The sequence below is a fragment of the Acartia tonsa genome, chromosome 2 (assembly GCF_053477335.1).
Source record: "Acartia tonsa isolate MP-2025a chromosome 2, ASM5347733v1, whole genome shotgun sequence".
NCBI classification, from domain to species: Eukaryota; Metazoa; Arthropoda; class Copepoda; order Calanoida; family Acartiidae; genus Acartia; species Acartia tonsa.
In genome coordinates this window covers 50,196,749-50,218,136 of record NC_137261.1, presented here as the reverse complement: position 1 = coordinate 50,218,136, position 21,388 = coordinate 50,196,749, and the positions used below count along the sequence as shown (strand labels likewise).

General features: G+C 31.4%; 1 protein-coding gene across 1 annotated transcript; it reads left to right on the top strand.

Moving 5' to 3' along the window:
• The first annotated feature begins 714 nt into the window (after window positions 1-714).
• Window positions 715-20,746, top strand: LOC145312845 (uncharacterized). The gene is made up of 7 exons (XM_080152081.1): window positions 715-863; window positions 2,943-3,096; window positions 3,556-4,087; window positions 12,298-12,701; window positions 13,581-13,668; window positions 19,975-20,094; window positions 20,390-20,746. Exons 1-7 carry the CDS (start codon window positions 738-740, stop codon window positions 20,574-20,576), a joined length of 1,611 nt encoding a protein of 536 aa, XP_080008207.1. The 5' UTR covers window positions 715-737; the 3' UTR covers window positions 20,577-20,746.
• Window positions 20,747-21,388: the final 642 nt, after the last annotated feature.

The window sequence follows — 21,388 nt, the reverse complement described above, 5'->3', positions numbered from 1 at the left end:
AGATCAAGCTAGAAATATTAACCTTTTAAATATTAAGGTTATTTGATGCAAACTTTTAAGGATTGATAGTAAATTTAGAGTTTATACATACGATTTAATTAAATGCTGTTTTAGTTTCATGATATAGCATAAAGGTTGTGTTCCTTATGGGGTCTGGATAGGACACTATAAGATAATTAAATCTCGTTTCCAAACTATAACACTGTCAAATTAATTTTATTGTTGTTTTATCAACAGAAGATTGTCGTCGTAATGTCATTAAATTACTACAGTACTATATTAAATCAGCAATGTATAATCCTATTATATAAAGAAGTAGGAATTTCTGTTCTTTAGCTATTTTTATAACTACTGGACTCATCGAATTCTACTTTTTAGTTTAAAATTCACATATGTCACGGGTTGGTTTTAGGCTATTTAATTGTTAAATTTGAATTTTTAAGCCAACTTCTTGCCCTTTTCAATGCAGATACTAGGGGTGCATCCGCAAGTACACTGCAACTATGAAAATCCAGTCGCTAATATGACAGTTTTTTGGGGTGGTAAAGAGTTTCTTCCAACTTTTCATCCACGGAAACTTAGAAAAACCTTACCTAGACTTAAATTTATCCAGTTGTATGCGAGTTATTTAAATAGGAAGATATAGCCTAACTTTTGAATAGTGAGATATCAAAGATGAAGATGAATGAATAATTTATTTAATTTTGTAGGATGTACAAAATGGAGGGTTTAACAGAATGACGACCCCAGATACCCCAATGTACTCGAAGGTACAGCCTAAGCAGAACCAGTTTGGCATCCGAAGGGGATCCAAGCCTAACCTGATACAAAAGAGAATTCATCAGAGCCACGAAAATATTCAGGAAAAAAATAAAATACAATTTGAACATTAACATATCAAAATAATTATTGAAAGCAGACAGGGAAGAACATTAGGCTGTTTATTACACTAGTCCCCAAAGTTTTACAATAACGTTTTATCATTCGCTTTACAACTTTGGGGACTTTTAAAATTTTGTTTGGTTGATTTATTAAGATTAGTGTCTAAATGTTTCGACCACTAATTGTAATATACATAATTGTGTGTATCATCATTGGGAATGTACACCATTTTATCAGCAGTGTCTTATCCCTTTAGATCCCTGATTCTTTAGATACATAAATTTCTTTGTTGTTAACAATATCAGCATAATTTTGAATACTAGTATAATATCTTTAAATTTTATAAGCCGAATAAAGTTTTTCCCAGTATGGCTTCGAACCCGATAATTATCCTGTGGATAAGAACCAGTTTTCGACTACACTTAAAAATCATGTATCGTATTGTATTTTGTCCAGTTTTTTGCGAATATAAAAATGTACAATCATAATATAAAAAAAAACAGTTTTGTTAGGTGGCTAACAAAACTGCTTTTAATCTTATAATTGTACAATTTTTTATATCAGCGGAAATATGTTTATAATACGAAGCAGTAAATAACTTTTCATTCATTTTTGTTCAGTAGGAAAAAATTTCACTACAATTTTTTTTGGTAAAAACCTTGATGTTAATAAGGGGTAACGAAAAGCTATAAGTATCCTTCATGTTAAATTACATGGGATTTACTGGATATATTATCCAAAGAAAAAATAATTTATGTTTCAATGGACAAAATTTAGTTTCTTTTATTGGTATTTTGCTTAATATTGGATAATGCATTCTTATACATATCCTTATAATAAAGCAAAAGGATGTTTGTTTGTTTGTCTGTTTGTAACGAAGGATCTCGCTATCCGCTGAACCGATCGGTTTCTCCTTAACAGGGTAGCTTCTCATGGGTTCCAGGAAGGTTTTTAGATATTTTGGGGGAGGGTACCGCCACCAAGCTACACCCCGAATTCTTTTTTTCACTTTAAAAAATCTAAATACAAGAAAGGGGTTTTGGGATTCAACTCCTCCCTCCTCAAGTGCCCCTAGAGGCCTCTAGGGGGCCTAGCCGCTAGTATATTATATTGAACGATAATTATCACTACATTATAAATCTACACAAAAATTTTTATGAATGTTCCCAAAAATAACAATTCTTATTCCTTTATCTCCCTGGTAAAATTGAGTAAACTTCCGAAAACAAATTGAATGTGTATAATAATGAATTATGAGGGGCCATTACTCATAAGTAAATATTCGGTACAATCCTACATTTGGCGAGTGGACCACTGATAATTAAACGCTCCCCCCCCCCCTCCTCTCACTAAATTTCCAGACAGAAGAACAGATGCAATTCCTTATTATAGAACTAAAACCTTTTTAAAAAATGGGTTAATTTTCATATGGTTTAGTGCTAGCTTATAAAGCTTGAGGGAGGGTGGAGGTTTAGGATAGTCTACTGACCTTAAAGGTATTCTACTAAATATTTAGCTTCTACATATTTAGATAAGAAGAAAGGGGTACCCGAAGAAAGTATGGCTTGTAGGTAGCTAAATATTCAATCATAGTGCAAATTATAACCTAGCCTAGCCCCACAAAGCCCCATTAACATGTTTTTTTCTTTTTACCCGATCATACAATGGACGTTCAATATTGTACACCCTCATTATTTAAAACAAAATTACCCCTTCTATTAATTAAGATAATTGGCAGAAAAGTTTGTATATTGCTTGTTTTTACAAGATTTAATAGAAGAACTCTTATTAAAACTATGACACTTTGGAGACCAATATCATTCCCAATAGTCAAATATAAGACAATTTTAAATTTAGGGTTTTCCTTATTTGAAGCCACATCCAGCTCATGCTTATATATTTTGCTTCACACCTCTTTACATATTTCAAGCCTTTAAGCAGTTAATTTTAGTTAAGATATCTTCTACATATGAATGTAATATATTGGACTTCTTTAGACTTTTGAAAATATCTTTTTTTAAATCAATTTCGTTAGAATTAATATTTTATTGCAATATTAGTCTGACTACAATCCAACGTACGAGAACCTATCCTTCCACAAGGTGACTATTAATGTGCCTGACCACCTGCAGCACGCCCATCATGACCAGGATAGACGCAATGTCCACAGAAACCTACCTGTCAGAAAGAGCAAGGTCCCATTGAAATATCAAGGTAAGTTTATATTTTTTGGTGCATATATTTTTCATATCTTGATCGCATACTTTTTAAAGCCTTTGATTGCAACGCTTTATCGGACAATAAATGTATAAGAATAGATGTCTATTGGGAACCCTTTTCGTCTGCTAGCAAATTTGATTTCTGCTCTTTTGAAGCGACTTGGCTGTGTTAATATTTCTGACGCTGTTAGTTGATATTCAAAGACACAATTGAAAGTCGCTACAGGGTTTTTACCTCGTGAACATACAGTTATTTAAGCCCTGCCTCCTCTATTGTTGTACATTAATTTGGACATAAAGTGTCCCTGATTTACGGGGATAAATATTATAAAAAAATTTTATAATATTGGCGATTTAAAAATTAAAATTCCCAAAATGTCTTACTGTCGTTTTATTACAAGAAATATTGTCAGTTTCTGTTGCTGTGTTCTTTTAAACATTTTATATTTTTCAGGTATTAAAAGAATAAAGTCTAAAGCCAAGTTGGAGGATGTCGCCAGCTCCAAAACGCTGCAACAGCAACAGCAGTTGCACGACGCAAAGAACGGCTACTCCCAGAAAGAGGTCTGGAATTGGCTTCATCTGGACGAGGACAACAGAGTGATGAGCGTTGCCAACCATTCAACCACATGTAGTGTCAGGGGTGAGGGCGGTGTCCGCCATTTTGAATCAGCTGATTATGACGGTGATTTGTGCTGTGATAACGAGGATGCCGGTGAAGAGGGGCGGGCCGGCGTGTCGGTACAATTTTCCCCGGCAGAATTTTTGTCTGCCACTACGCGCCTGGCACACTTGGATCTTGAAGGATTTGAACGGTTTGTCGGTAACACTTTTGATCGTGCTATAGCCGGCGCAAAGGCCGGTCGGACTAAGTCATCTGATTTGTTACTTGATAATGATGCAGTGAAGGGTAATGAAGTTGATGAGAATGATATACTTGATGAATGTGTTGATACTGATACTTATGTGTGGAAGGATACTTGCAGGTTCGTATTAACGTAATATTTTTTTAACAAGTTGTTCTATAAAGCTTTGCCTCTCTCAAACTATTTGTTTGTATTTTGTAAAGCTTTATTTTAGATTCAATCTTACTTTACATGAAATATTAACAGTTGATAACAACGTTAGGTTCTAAGGCACTGACATCCAACTATGGCAGATAACCAACCCTTTGATTGCCTAATATTTGTCCTAACTGCATTGTAATGAGATGCGTCGGTTTTGGCCAAAGCATTCACCACTACACTTTCTGTTAATGTCGCACATCTGATATAGCAGCAGTAGTTACAACTTTTAACCTCTTAGGGAATGACGCGTTTAAAAAAATGTATTAAAAAATCATTGTATGGCGCAATTTTTAAAAAATCCATGTAGGTACCAATCCATAGGGAAGTAATTTATGTCTACTATATATGTACATAGATAAGACTAGACTATAAAAAATTACCAATTTGAATGCTTTGTATTTTACACCTAAAGATTTCAAATCTTAAATATTTTTCTTCTAATTTTTATGAACAGAAAGAAAGTTTCTTTCAATTATTTTTTGATAGCAATAACAGTATAATAAGCATAATAAGATGTTTGAAAAATCTAATATTTTGTCTTGATATTAAACATTATAATTGGCAAAAAAATTGTTCTTTTAAACTTGCAAAAAACACAAATAGCCTACAGAGTTAATTTTACATAAATATAAAATAATTTGAATTGATTAACTGAATATATGTCTTACTAAGTAAATATACTTATGTGCATATTTACTGTGAGCGCATTAAAAAAAATTTCTGAGTTCAATAGATACATTATTCACAATTTTATAACTTTATCGCCATAAGTCAAAAATCTTTAGTCTATGTTTCTATGGGTGTTTTTTTACCTATGGAAGCTTTGGAAGTAGAAATCAACCCCCTTATTAATATTTTCTATCACTTCCCCCTCCCCCATCCTCCTTTCCTTTCAAATAAAGTTAGATGTGAGTGAATTTACTAGTCTAATAAACTCTGCAAGAATTAATGCCTGAGTACAAAAAACGAAATAGCTACATATTATCAATTTAATATATTTGAGCTTTAATGCACAAATGACTTTGTCTTTTTGGCCCTTAAATTAGCAACTTATTATCTTTATTTTAAATACGAAGCTTTCCTATAATTAGAGTCGGTCTGTTTGTTCGTTCGTACGTCTGTCCGTGAAAGATTAGCTTTTTTGCGTTAATTAAGATATGTTAGAATTGTCATACTTATTCCATATTTCAAACTTTGCATGGCGATTACTTTAATCGTTAGGTACGATTTAGAAAGCGTAGTAACTCTCTGATCGTTACCAGAAAGAATGTACGTACATTTAAAACATGCTAATTTTTAACTTTTTTGACAACAACCTTTTTGTATGATATAATTATCCTATTCATCTGATTTTTTGGAAAATTATTACTAGCATAACAATTTACAATATTATACGCGAGGCATCTCTTTAATCAAATCCTAAGAATGAAAGTATGTCCTTTTACTGTATCCTGTTTTTATTATCCCCGGCTTTTGCATGTCCCTGGAATGAAGTATCTTTTTATTGAAAATATTATCAATAACAATTGGACTATGACTTTTACAATTATATTTTTATTACAAAATGCTTTGTATCAATAAAAATATTGCAAATATCAACTGCATTTTTGAACAAGTTTTTTGTCTGCGTTATTTTTATCGACAGTGGGCCTGTTCATTTTTTCAATTTTATTATGAAAAATTAAGACCCTTCTTTTTTAAATAAAATATAATGATACACATATTTTATTTTGACAAATTTTGACTGTATGTGTCAATTTAAAAAGAAACTGATTTTAATTCGGGTTAATAAGGGTTAGGACAGCCCTGCTGGGATAGTTCTCGAAGGGTTATTGCTTTTGAAAATTAACCTTTTTAAAAACTCAGCTGGAAATCTAGATCTGACCTAAATATTGCAGTCCCTCTTTTCAAAAACATTTCCAAAGCTTCCAAACGGGTTTTAATTTTAGGCTTAGTCCGGGTTTTGCGTGGCTGCCGATTTCTTGGTTTTAACGTTTAAATTTAATTTATTAACGGCTAGATAGAAATGTTTTAAAAATGGACAGGTCTAATGAAAAGGCGGGCAATAATTGTATGAATAGACAGCTACAAATCAGATAATGTCCAAACACTTAAAGGACTTAAAAAGCTATTAGCAATATTATTTAGCTTTTTTATATAATTACAGTACTAATTTAATCTTCTTTTAGAAATAGGTTTGTTAGTGTTATATGTTAGGTTGGGTTAAGTAAGCGGCACATATATCATAATAATTACACTGCACTAATACCACTTTCTGAAGAACTTGGATTGCAGTGATAAGACAATAGATGATAAATTTTTGTACATCCCTAATAATGATAAACAAAATTACCTCATCATTAGTTTAAATTATTAGTTCTAAGCTTGTTAGTTTGAGAAAACTAATTAAGATTAAGTTCCCAAAGTTTTGAACCAACGAATTCGAGGGAAGGTTTCTATAAGACTCTGTGTACAATTTTTAGTGCAATGTCTTCTCCCTCCCTGATAATACATTACCCTACGCACATAGACGTCCAAGGGGTGGGGTAAAGGGGTGATTACCCCCCCCCCCCCAATAAAAAAGCTTGGACGCCCCTACCAACACGTACAACAAAAGATCTGTTTTGGTATTTGAAAACGATGAAAAAAATTATATTATTCACGAACAATTCAAATCATATCATTTTAATTCGTAAAATATCAAACTTTTTAAAATCTTTAGTTTTAGAGTTAAATTTATCATATTAAAAAGATAAATATCATAAAAAGAAATGAAATATGCCTTAGTATTTTTTATGCATCTAGCGGCTACGTCCCTAGCATATAGGGGATCTGTATTCGAAGTGGTCAAGTATAAAGGCAGAAATGTAGCCTAAAACAATCGCAAGACTTAGATCTAAAGCTAATCCGAGGACCTTTTAGAAGCATCCTTTAAACGGAAAACTCAATTGGTTCTCCAGTTATTGAAATCCTAAGATTTAGATAAATAAACCTACGACTTTATACACTTAATACTAGGATTACGATTTTTAGAGTTAAATTTTATCGGCCATTGTCTTATCCTGGGACTTTAGATCCCTGCAGGAAAGTTTTTTTTTTCAGTTACCATATCCCTTAGCCCAGAACTGATATGCCCATATATGACATGATAAAATCACACAACTGTACTTAACATAAGTATATGTAAATACATTTATACAGACAGACACACTAACAAGTACAGGGTATATTAAAGTACTTTCCAGTATGGCTTTAAAACCGATTATTTTCGCTGGATCAGAACCAATTCTCGGTCATTCTGAAAAATTATGTATAGCATTGTATTCCACAAATATTAAAATAAAAATCATAAAATCAATACCTGTCTTAAAATTTCTCATTTTAATATTCGCTGAAAGCTGTCTACGATACGATGCGATAAATAACTATAAAAAGTTAGTTCCATAAAAAAATAGTATATAATATAGTAGCCTCGTTTTAACAGCGACATTAGTCATAAGTTATTTACTCACTGAACGAACCTTGAGTCAATACAAGATTGTGGTTAAGTTATCTGTGAGGCACTAAATTACCTATTATTTATCCATGATTTAATGTACATTGAATAATTTCAAAGTCTTGTGAATTAGAAAGACATTTGAATTTTGAATTATACATATTCTGTTTTATTTAACTGTGCTTTGGAAATTTGCCTATGACCTTTTTTGAGAAAAGTATAAATTAATGCAAATTTTAAAGTTAATTTCCTTTTACCAATAATTATATAAGCATAACTTGTTTATCCCCCTTAGCCTCTATGAGAAAGCAGAGGAGTATGAAATAGCCTAAAGCCTATTAATGATATTTGTAAAACTTCTCTGAAAAGTATAACTAATTTGGTTCAGTATTTTCTAAGATCTGAAGCTTCAGCCAAAAAACCTTACTGCTTTATATTATAAGTAGAAAAAATACTGAAGTATTTTATCTTTATGTATATTAGTATCCCCGACACCTCAATTCCAATGAAATATATCATCCTTGTTATATATATATATCCATATTTATTTGAAAATCAAAATTTCGTGAAAAGGCGAGGCACAGACACCAAAGACATCGAATCTTGAAATTACGTTCATACTAAACAGAACAAATTTCAAACAACAACTTGTCAAGTTTCCTAGCAATCTAAAGGAGATACAATTTTGCTTTTATAGATATTTAGTGGAATTTTTAAAAGAAACTATCATTTTTATATTGACAAAAAATTTTGGTATAGCTGCTTTTTTGGATTAAATATTTTAACTGTTTTGATTAAAACATAATTTATAAAATGGTATCATATTCTGTAGGATAATTGATGTATTAAATATGTAAATCTATGAAATCATACAATTCTTTTGTTATAAACCCTGTTGAGCCCGGTGATTTTACGTTGACCTGCAATGTTATTGATTAATATCGACTAAATGGTAAATAATTTGAGCATCAATGGCTTTTTGATGTTTTTAAATCTTTTTTTTCCTGCTAACTATATACGATTGAAAGAATATGCTGATTTGGGAATCGTCTTATTTTATATCCCATTACTCCCTCCCCCCTGCTTGCTGATGATGAAAGTATAGGTGTAGTAGTATGTCTATAAAATAAAGCATATAAGTTTATCAGGTATAAACTTACTTTACATCTTTGATTTTAGAACACGATATGTAAATTTTTATGATTATTAATATGAAAGGTCGACAGACAAACATCCTATAACTTTTATGTCTGCTTTTATGTAAGGATAAATATTTATATTTGCATGTACTCATCAAGTAATTGTATCTTGTTATAAACTTGATAGATAAGTTGAAAATCTGACATTTTCTCATACAGATCAGGCAGGCATTTAATAAATATGCAACATTAAACACATACACACGTATTTCTAGGATTAGGAATAGGTATCCTGCAATTTTAATTTTGTTACTTAGAACTTCGTTTTTTAGAAAGCTTTCCGCGGATATTAGAATAAAAATTATAAGATTTTAAATAGTTTTGTTGGCCCCTAGGGGTCAAAGTCTTGAAGTAACAAAACTGGTTTTAATTTTATGATTTTATTTTAATATTTGTTAAAAATTGTCCATTTTTCAATGCTATACATGATTTTTCAGTATGCATGAGAACCGGTTATAATCCAGCGGATATCGGTTGGTTTAGAAGCCATACTGAAAATATATTTTGTTAATTTGTCTTTGTTATCCAAATCATTAAGAACAGAAGAAGAAAAGTTGAGGACTGGGGAAAATGGGAAAACGCTGGGAGGAATAAAACATTAGACTTAGACATTAAACTGGTACCCAAAGTTTTAAAAACATTCTCTTTCATTCGTTTGGTCAAAAACTTTACAATCGATGATTCTAACACACAGAAAGGGTAATTTTGTTTATTATTTTTGGGATGAAAGTAAACCAATATTTTTTGCATTAAAAAGTGGGTATAATACAAATATTACAGTATTGCAATCAATGAAAATCTCTTAAGTAGTGGCATACACAGGGTTTGCCAGTGGTGCATGAAACCTTTTTGGGTTGAAAAAGGGGGAAGGTATGCTTTCTAAATTATAACGATAATGTGTTGGGAATGCTAACATCCATATACACCAGAGAGAGTGAACAATGGGCTGTTTATTACACGAGTCCCCAAAGTTTTATGACAACGTTTTCTTATTCGTTGACTCAACAACTTTTGGGATCTTTAGTGAATTTTTCTTGGTTGGTTCATTAAGTTTAGTGTCTAAATGTTACAACTTTTAATCTACATAAGGGGAAATTTTGTGTATCATTATTGGAAATGTAAATCAATTTATCAGCCATTGTCGTATCCCTTTAGATCCCTGCCTCTACACCCCCTTCCACATGAGTAAGTTATGAATATTTTACCCTGTCTATGCTAGCATGGAAGACATCAAAGGTTTAGTGTATCTAGACCCTGGAGGGTTAAATTATAAATACATCTCGTAATTCAACAAAATTTGCATAAGCATTTAGCAGCAGAGAATGCGAGTAATAATATATTTAGTATATCTTATGCTAATTTATGCTATACTTATACTTTGTCTTAGACTTAAAGGTACTGTGTATTTAAGGGTGTCTCACAAGTAATTTATTTTCAAAATATAAATAAGCATTGCTAAGTTGAAAATGGAAAAAACATTAGGTAATAAAAATTTGTGACACTAATTTAAATTAATACATATTCTTTTGGAAAGTATGACAAATCACATTATAATCGCATATAATGTATTAACGTAGAATTGACTGAAAAACGAAAGTATTATTTCATTTTTAAATTTTCTAATTTTAACCCACAACAATATCCAATACTATTGTATAACCTCTGTGTGTGCGCGTGCGTTTGTATTGGTCTCTTTGTGTGTGCGCGCGTTTGTATTGGTCCCTTTGTGTGTGTTGGTAGTTTGTATTGAAACATACAGTTTTCTCAAACTTAACCCTAGAGAAAATTTTCCAACTGAAGAATAAGCATTTTGAAACATTTTTTGAAACCGATTCATATCCGCTGGATTACAACCGGTTCACAACCATACAAAAAAATCATGTATAGCAGCTTGTTACAACCAATTTTTCACGAATATTACCATAAAAATTATAAAATTAATATCATTTTTAATTATAACATCCGCGGAACGCTGTCTGTAATACGATGCGATAAATAACTATTACGAAAACTATTACATTTTAATAATTTTATAGTGTCAAAGAACAAAAATTTAGAGCTTAATTTATCATCCATAGACATATCCGTGTAACCATGTTAACCTTCAGTTTTATGTCTGATAGACTTCCTTCTTCTTTAGGATAAGAATCTGAAAATGGTTCATTATAAGTCATTTTTAGTCTTTATTGCTAGTTTCATTTTCAAATTTACGTTATTTTCCAGTTCATTCAAATCCGATTCAAAACCGCCTTACTGAAAATAAATATTTTTTTAATTTTAAATAATTTTCCAAGAAAAAGAAGATAAGAACATAGGATTACTACCTATTTTGGTATAAATAAAATTTTCTTTAAAAACAGGAAATTTCATTTTAAAACTTAAAATGGCTAAACTGGAAAGTTTTAATACTCTTTTTGATGCAAAAATTATCATTTTCTTGAAAGAAGTCAATTTTTGTGTTGAATAGCATATAAATTAGTAATTTTATATTCATGAATATAAAATTTATGTTTTCATGGATATTAACAAGGATAATTATGCTTATAAATAGCGCAGCAAAAACAAGATATCATTCAACGTTAGCTTTTAGATTTTTAAGTTTGTACATATTGCAAATTCAAGACAAACCAATTTTTAAAGAAAAAACGTGTTTTTAATGGTTAGTTTAGGTTATGTTTGGTTAAATAAAGGTTAAAAGAGCCCTGCAATAACAGGGTCATGTAGGAGTTTTAAAGATAAGAGAAGTTGGGTTTTTTTGAGGTCAACAAGAAGGATTGAGTGAAAGAATTAGAAGTAGTCAATAATATGAAGAGACGAACAAACAGACCATACCTACTAGAGTTACTACGCTCCCAATAATAACTATTATCAACATTTTGAACTTGAACATTTTCAATTTAGCTTAATGATATGGTTTACTAAGTTATGAGCATTTACCAGTCAGTTTAGAGCTATACTATACATAAATTTTAATATTAATTAGGTATAGGCATAATATTTTATAAACATATTTGGTTTTGCATATTTAAGATTCAATATATGCAATAAACTAAGTATCATACGTAGAGAAACCCTTGATTTTTTGTTAAATTTAAGCATATTTTAAACATTTATTTAATATATCAATGTAAAACAACTAAATCATCATGTCAGTACTCAAAAAAATCAAACTTCGTTGATTTTGTTACTTTTTTTGCTTTGGTGACTTTAACGATACAACCAAAGCAGTGCAAAATTAGAATACCTAGAAATAAAATGTTTGTGTTTTAAAGTAGAGACTTTTTTTTAAATTGAAGATATTAATGTATAATAAACATTAAAATTTAAGTTTAAAGACATCTCTGGAAAACAGAATTTCATTTTCAGCCCTTTATATATTTTTTTTCTTTAACTACCTTTATATTATCAAATTTATTTTCATTTTATAATTTTAGGTCCCGCCAAACGTGTATTTCCTGTCTGAAGAGTGGAGTCAGCTCCTGCAGTTCAGCACTATCCTCCCTTGAATCTGGAGGAAGCCGAGAAACCGGCACCAGCCGCGACACATCCGGCTCCGGCCTGAGCCGCGAAACAACCGATTCGTCTTCAGGGGCCGACATGACACACGATTCGGATTCCGGTCATCCGTCCAGCGGCCCGGGCAACAGTCATAATTCTAGTGGCAGCAGTCAGCATTATCTGAAGATGACCGCCGGCGGACGTGTGTCACGGATGTCAAAGTTTCCGGCCTATGCGTCGGTTGTAAAGCCAGTGCCGGGGTCGGCGGGTTCTACGGCGTGCGGCGGTGGACTCCCTTTCAATACTAAACCTTATCAAACGCTTGAAGTCAATTTAGAAGGTATAGTTCTTTAATATTTTTTAAAAACTTTCTTATCAAATTAGATTTCTTTTGTAGCATTGCTACTGTGATTTGCTTTTCTATTTGTCTTAATCCCGTACAATTGTTGTTATGGTGCATAGTTATTTATCGCATAGTATTATAGACAGCTTTCCGCGGATATTAAAATGAAAAATTATAAGATTAAACTAACACAACTGGTATTATTTTTTATTTTAATATTCATGAAAAATTGTCTCTAATACAATGATATACATGATTTTCAGTTTGTCTGAGAGCAGGCTCTAATCCAGCGAATATCAATTGGTTTCGAAGGCATACTGAAAAGGCTTGCTTTTGTAATCTAATGATTTTTAACCCTTTTACAGCTGCGCTTTTTACAGACAAATTTGTACTTGATTGAACTTGAACTTACGGATTATTATAAAATGCTTAATTAATATTCATAAATTTTACGATGCTTAAGTTGTCTATTCACTACCGTAAGAAAATGTATCATAAAACGATAAAATTGCAAGTATATAAATGAAATCATAAAAGAGGGGAAGTTTTTAAGAATCTTATGGACATATAGCACGTTAAACAACAAATTTACCCCTTTTGTAGATCAAAATTATGTGAGGAAAAGTTTGGACACTTCTAGTTTTTTACCAACCCAATAAAGTTTAATGAAAGTAACCAAATTTTTTAGGGATAAAAATTAGATAACGTATGTATTAAACTTTGGATATTGTTATAGTTGACAGTCAAAAATGTCCCCTCCCTCCCATGGAAGTTTGTGTGGTCGTAAATTTTCAATTTTGGTGATTTTATAATGTGATATATTTGTGGTAGTAATTGCAGAACCTAAATTACTGTCTAATTATGGTTAATATTAAGATGCCTGTTGTCTGCCTGGGGGTATCAGAATAGACAAGAGACTAGGACTTGAACTTGTAGACCCATCCATACAGTTACATCAACAAGAGTAAGTATTTTTAAAGTTTTATTTCTGTATAGCTAATTATATGCAATGTATTCGAATTTATGAAGAAAGACTTTGTATCGATACCCTCTCTTTCTATCTTTCTCTATATCTATCTTTCTCTCTCTTTCTCTCTTTCTATCTTTCTCTATATCTATCTTTCTCTCTCTCTCTCTCTCTCTCTCTCTCTCTCTCTCTCTCTCTCTCTCTCTCTCTCTCTCTCTCTCTCTCTCTCTCTCTCTCTCTCTCTCTCCTTCTCTCTCTCACTCATTCTCTCTCTATATATCTATCTTTTTCTTTATCTATACTAATCTCGCATTTTTTCTCTTTTTCTTTATTTATTTCTTTGTTTATAACTTTTTCTCTTTTTATATTTTAAACTTACGTATCTTTTTTAAAAAACTTTTGTAAACTTTATATGAAAAGTAAAATACAAACGGTGATGCATATGATGATAGAGAGTATGTAAAGTAATATCAAATTTGAGGCCTCTGATCAAAGCTACAACGTTTGCCCTAGGCCTCGATATTATAATGGATGTAGAATATATGTGGATATTGCCATCAATTTTGCAGCTTTACATACATAGAACAAGGCTATAAATCTATGTATTTTGATTAAATGTAATCTTGTACATATGTGTAGTGTTTATTTTTCTCTGTCCTTTTTAAGGCGGGAGGGTGAAAATCAAAATATGTAATAGTAATATTTACCCCCCCCCCCCCTCTATCAAACCAAAAAAGTTCGTTAGGCAAACTTGTATTTCTTATAGGACAATATTTTTTTCTTTTACTGATTGTAATACCCGTTTATTCTCGTTACTCCATTGGGAGGTTTAGCTAAATTATTGCAGTAACTAAAACTGCTAGTCATTGTTTGTTCAAAATATAAATTAAGCAACTAGTTTTTTTCATAATAATTATATAACATTACATAATAACTTATTTAGTTGGAAATAAGGAACTTTTTTTAAAATAAATATAATCTAATTCTAACCTGTAAGTAAATTGAAACCATTTAAAAAAAGCTTTTTCAAATAAGTAATAGAGAAGATGACCATTGGTGCAGAAATATCACAAAAAGATTAGACCATCTATCTAATACAGCAGCAAAAGTAAATTCAAGAGAATCTTCACAAATTAAACTTCTATCCCTAAAGTTCTTTACTTGCTTCCATTAATTTAAATGTTCAAGTTCACCTTTCCTTACAATAAATTATATTTGAAACGTAATGGAAAGTGACATAAGTGACATCAACACACTATTACAAGAATTTTAGAGTAGCCTTACTTCTAAATATATTACCTTTCAATTACCCAAACAACACTTTTAATATAAATTCCTGTAACTGTCTGTCTTACAAAATAATTAGATAAGAGCGGATGCGCCCCTAGCATCTAGCATTCGAAAGGCTAGGAAAGGGCAAAAAGTAGCCTAAAACCATTTCGGGACATATGTTAAGCTTTTCTTAAATGGAGAATTCAATCAGTTTAGTAGTTATCGAAATCTTAGGAAACAAAATCATCTTATACTTTATATAATAGGATATGCACTTAAAGTAAAACAATTTTCAAAAGTTATCATAGTTAAAATAAAGTCCATACATGTTTTCGTTTTAAATAACAATGTTGAAATTTCCTTCCATAGGGAAATATTGCACTTATTTTTATTTATAGGCTTGAAGAAGTGTAATATAGAGGGGCTTCTATACCCGACTAAAATACTATATCAGGAAGAACTGTCCTCTCCAAAATGTTTTGCATCCTCTTGTAGAACCCTGTACACGCTATTGTTTTTCATGGTGGAAAACTTGCAGGAAAAGCATTTATTTCAGATGCCATCTCCTAGACTTTGCAAATATATTTTTCAATTTCCATCAACATGATAAAAAGTTTTTTTGGCCAGAAGATAATTTTGAATTAGTATGCATAGACATATAATAAATATATGTACGTAGGGGTACCTACCAGGGGTAGATATTCACAAGATAATTTTGAATTAGTCTGCGTAGACATATAATAAATATATGTACATAGGGGTACCTACCAGGGATAGATATTCACAAGATAATTTTGAATTAGTCTGCATAGACATATAATAAATATATGTACATAGGGGTACCTACCAGGGATAGATATTCACAAGATAATTTTGAATTAGTATGCATAGACATATAATAAATATATGTACATAGGGGTACCTACCAGGGGTAGATATTCACAAGATAATTTTGAATTAGTCTGCGTAGACATATAATAAATATATGTACGTAGGGGTACCTACCAGGGATAGATATTCACAAGATAATTTTGAATTAGTCTGCATAGACATATAATAAATATATGTACATAGGGGTACCTACTAGGGATAAATATTCACAAGATAATTTTGAATTAGTCTGCATAGACATATAATAAATATATGTACATAGGGGTACCTACCAGGGATAGATATTTACAAGATAATTTTGAATTAGTCTGCGTAGACATATAATAAATATATGTACATAGGGGTACCTACCAGGGGTAGATATTCACAAGATAATTTTGAATTAGTCTGCATAGACATATAATAAATATATGTACGTAGGGGTACCTACCAGGGGTAGATATTCACAAGATAATTTTGAATTAGTCTGCGTAGACATATAATAAATATATGTACGTAGGGGTACCTACCAGGGGTAGATATTCACAAGATAATTTTGAATTAGTATGCATAGACATATAATAAATATATGTACATAGGGGTACCTACCAGGGGTAGATATTCACAAGATAATTTTGAATTAGTCTGCATAGACATATAATAAATATATGTACGTAGGGGTACCTACCAGGGGTAGATATTCACAAGATAATTTTGAATTAGTATGCATAGACATATAATAAATATATGTACATAGGGGTACCTACCAGGGATAGATATTCACAAGATAATTTTGAATTAGTATGCATAGACATATAATAAATATATGTACATAGGGGTACCTACCAGGGATAGATATTCACAAGATAATTTTGAATTAGTATGCATAGACATATAATAAATATATGTACATAGGGGTACCTACCAGGGATAGATATTCACAAGATAATTTTGAATTAGTATGCATAGACATATAATAAATATATGTACATAGGGGTACCTACCAGGGATAGATATTCACAAGATAATTTTGAATTAGTATGCATAGACATATAATAAATATATGTACATAGGGGTACCTACCAGGGATAGATATTCACAAGATAATTTTGAATTAGTATGCATAGACATATAATAAATATATGTACATAGGGATACCTACCAGGGATAGATATTCACAAGATAATTTTGAATTAGTCTGCGTAGACATATAATAAATATATGTAAATAGGGATACCTACCAGGGATAGATATTCACAAGATAATTTTGAATTAGTCTGCATAGACATATAATAAATATATGTACATAGGGGTACCTACCAGGGATAGATATTCACAAGATAATTTTGAATTAGTATGCGTAGACATATAATAAATATATGTAAATAGGGATACCTACCAGGGATAGATATTCACAAGATAATTTTGAATTAGTATGCATAGACATATAATAAATATATGTAAATAGGGATACCTACCAGGGATAGATATTCACAAGATAATTTTGAATTAGTCTGCGTAGACATATAATAAATATATGTACATAGGGGTACCTACCAGGGATAGATATTCACAAGATAATTTTGAATTAGTTTGCATAGACATATAATAAATATATGTACATAGGGATACCTACCAGGGATAGATATTTACAAGATAATTTTGAATTAGTCTGCGTAGACATATAATAAATATATGTACATAGGGGTACCTACCAGGGATAGATATTCACAAGATAATTTTGAATTAGTATGCATAGACATATAATAAATATATGTACATAGGGATACCTACCAGGGATAGATATTTACAAGATAATTTTGAATTAGTCTGCGTAGACATATAATAAATATATGTACATAGGGGTACCTACCAGGGATAGATATTCACAAGATAATTTTGAATTAGTATGCATAGACATATAATAAATATATGTACATAGGGATACCTACCAGGGATAGATATTCACAAGATAATTTTGAATTAGTCTGCGTAGACATATAATAAATATATGTACATAGGGGTACCTACCAGGGATAGATATTCACAAGATAAATTGATCTGTCATGTTATTTTGTCTTAAAGATAGTACTATGTATTATATTGTGTCGCACCTGTTTATAAATCAAGGTATTCCAGCTACTTTTCTCGTATATTTTTGGACTGAAACTCGATCATTGAATCTCTTCAACAACCCTTGTTGGATTAAATCACTAAACATCACACATCCTTATACAAAAGTAACAGGATGTTTGTTTGTGTATCTGTGTGTCTGTCTGAACCGAAGGATCTCGCTAACCGCTGAACCGATCGGGTTCTCCTTTACAGGGTAGCTTCTCATAGGTCCCGGGAAGGTTTATAACTATTTTCTTGGGGGGTGGGACACCCCCAACCCTCTCAAAAAATGAAAAATCCCCCCCCCCCAAAAAAAATTTTTTTTTTTAACTTTTTCTTTTAAAATATAAAATAAGAAATTGGGTTATTAAATTCGACTCTCTCCTCCTCAAGTGCTCCTAGAGGCCTCTAGGGGCGTAGCCGCTAGTTTTTAAATAGAGCAATAGAAAGATTATCGTGAACATTTTAGATGTTTTCATTGGAGGATTTTTCTCAATGTTTTCCAGTTCGAACATTTTTTTTCACTCATTTTTTTTAAAACATCGAAAATAAATTTGAAAAAAAAAAGTTTAAGATTTAAAAAAGAACATTAAAAAACCTAATCTTCATGGGAATTGCTAACTTTTTCTAGTGTTTGTAAAAATTATTAATGTTTCCACTACTAACAAAAAACATTCCCTTAAATTGAAATATCTTATATCTGTCCTTCAAAACATGAGGAAGAAAGTACTTCCTTATATTTGTTGTAACATCAACAATTTCAATTAAATTTACAAGGATCAGGGACAGTTTAATAAGAAAATTACAGGAATAAAATCTTTAAATAACAACTGTTTTACTTTTTAAAAGATTTATTTATTAATGACAAAACTTTTTTCATAAGGATCTCGACAACCATCGTTCGGCAGCCCTAATTTTTTAGTTCGGGTGCTTAAAATATTAACTGAACAAAGAGATTGACATATTAGGAACAGGGTTAGCTGATTTTTAAAGTTATCTGTGCAGCTGCCGAGCCCGGCCTACAATGCTTGAGGGTTAGTTGTAAAGGATGATATAAATCAGGGCTCGGCAGCCGCGCCTCAACTCAAAACCCGTTTTTGTACAAAAAAAATAAATTCTAAAAACATAGGTTGTAGTATGGGAACAGGTTTACACTCTAAGCTGAATTCCAAAGTTATAATATTACGATTGAACTGAGGCTTACACTTGGCTGCCGAGCCCTGATATTAACAGTATATTTAATCTGACAGCAAAGTGCAATTTCCAAACTGCATCATAAATGTAAACAAAATCATGATTACAGGGTTAGGCCAATGAAAGAAAATAAACCTCCATTCAAATTTTAAGCTGTCTTTGTTAGCTTTAAGATGTTTTAATCCCCCCCCCCTGGAAAAATACTTTTGTTAGATCTATTAAAAAATCTTAATCGCTGTTCCTATCACTGGCTAGCTCAGAAAATACATTAAATTTTAGATTACACATAGTAAAATTACATGATTGTAAACATACAACATTTCAGCAGCAATAGATATAGTATTACTTGGATCTTACAGCAGTTTTTCATGTTCTCCAATAAAGTGAAACACGTAGCATGCTAAAATAACGATAATCCAAATAAATCCTTAGATATATTTAAAACATGCTGATTTTTAACTATTATGGGCAACAACTTTTTGTAAGACAATTTATATTGTTTATCTGATTTTTGGAATAATGATTCCTATGACAAAAAAGTACAATATTAAAAGCTAGGCATCTTAAAAACCAAATCCTTCAAATGCATATCAAGTTTTAACTCTACAAAAGTTATTTTTGGTTTGTTCTTCCTTCTGATTTTAGAGCATCGCTTTTATGGATGTTGTCATCCTTGTTTCTTTACAAATCATTAATTTTACAGAATGACATTGTAATTAAGAAAATTTTCTACAAATATTAAAATGACAGGGCAAACAAAACTGAATTAAATCTTATATTTTGTATTATAATATCTTCTGAAAGCTGTCTATAATACTATACGATAAATAACTATTTTTATTATTATTTTAGATGGTACCATGGAAATGTAAGCCGCCAAGAGGCCGAGGTTGCACTGAGGCTGGCATCCCCAGGATCTTATCTGGTTAGGAATAGTGAATCTACTTCCAAGGATTATTCACTATCATTAAAGTAAGTACTATCTTCAAGGGAGGGAGAGAACATTAGGCTGTTAATTACACTTGTCCCCAAAGTTTTATCACACCGTTTTCATATTTGTTGGCTTACCAACATATTAGAGAGTAAACTTTCAAAAATTATTCAGTTTATTAAAGTAAGTATTGATCGTAGCCATTTTAGCTAAGTACAGAACTTTCAGTTCGTCTGTCTGTACATCTGTGGTCTGTGTGTAAAATTCAATATTTCAAGGGGTGGATATTTCAGACTGTTTAACAGTTTATTGCTTTAACATTTTAATTATTTCCAGGAGCACCCATGGGTTCATGCACATGCGTATCCAGCAGACACCAGACGGTCAGTACATCCTGGGTCAGTTCAGCCGACCCTTCCCAACCATTCCCCACATGATTAACTATTACACCATCAACAAGCTTCCCATCCGGGGGGCGGAGCATGTCAGCCTCAAGAGACCCCTATGTGAACAGTTACTATAGAACATGTTTTTATTAGTCAGATATTTTCTAGTGATTTTAGGGATCAGGGCGGTAAAATGTGAGCATTTAATTATGGCCCAATCTATCAGGCTAATTATTCACGTTTTACCTCCCCCATCCTCTAGTGATTTTTATTGGCATAATGTATATTTTGTTCATCAGTGATAAAAATACCATATTCTACTTTTTTGATGAGATTTTCTTTTTAAATCCTTAAAAAACAGGGCATATTTCTTGATTAATTACTTCTTCATTTTTTGTAGTTTAAGCTAAAATATCCTGTTAGGATTGGTTGCTGTCTTAAACAGTTGATTTGTCATAATATAAGTTCCTAACAGTCGACATAAACATTAAAAATATTTATTCAACAAACAGCAACTAGGTCTAACAGTAATATTATTATTGTTGTTGAGCAGTATTATTATTTTTATCACTCGCCTTATCTTTGTCTATAAAAATAAGAACTAAGATATTATCAGTAATTTAAGAAGATAAAGCTTTGAATAGGGCATTCGCGTTCTTGGTGCGATATCACTTCCGCATCAAGTGTTTTATATTCGGAAATAGACACAATAGTAAATTCATTTGAGGGGATGTCTAATGATCATAGTGGTAAGGACAAAGAGGAAGCTTTTTATGTAGTAATACTTAGAATGTAATTGTAATACTTGGTCAAAGAGGATCTACAATTTTATGAAAGGTACAGTTTAAAAGAATGTCTATGATCAAAATGCGTTTTGATCAGTTCATGTATGTTTTTTTCATTTTCTTTTTCAAGAAGTACATTTAACTCCCTATAAACTACTAGGGGT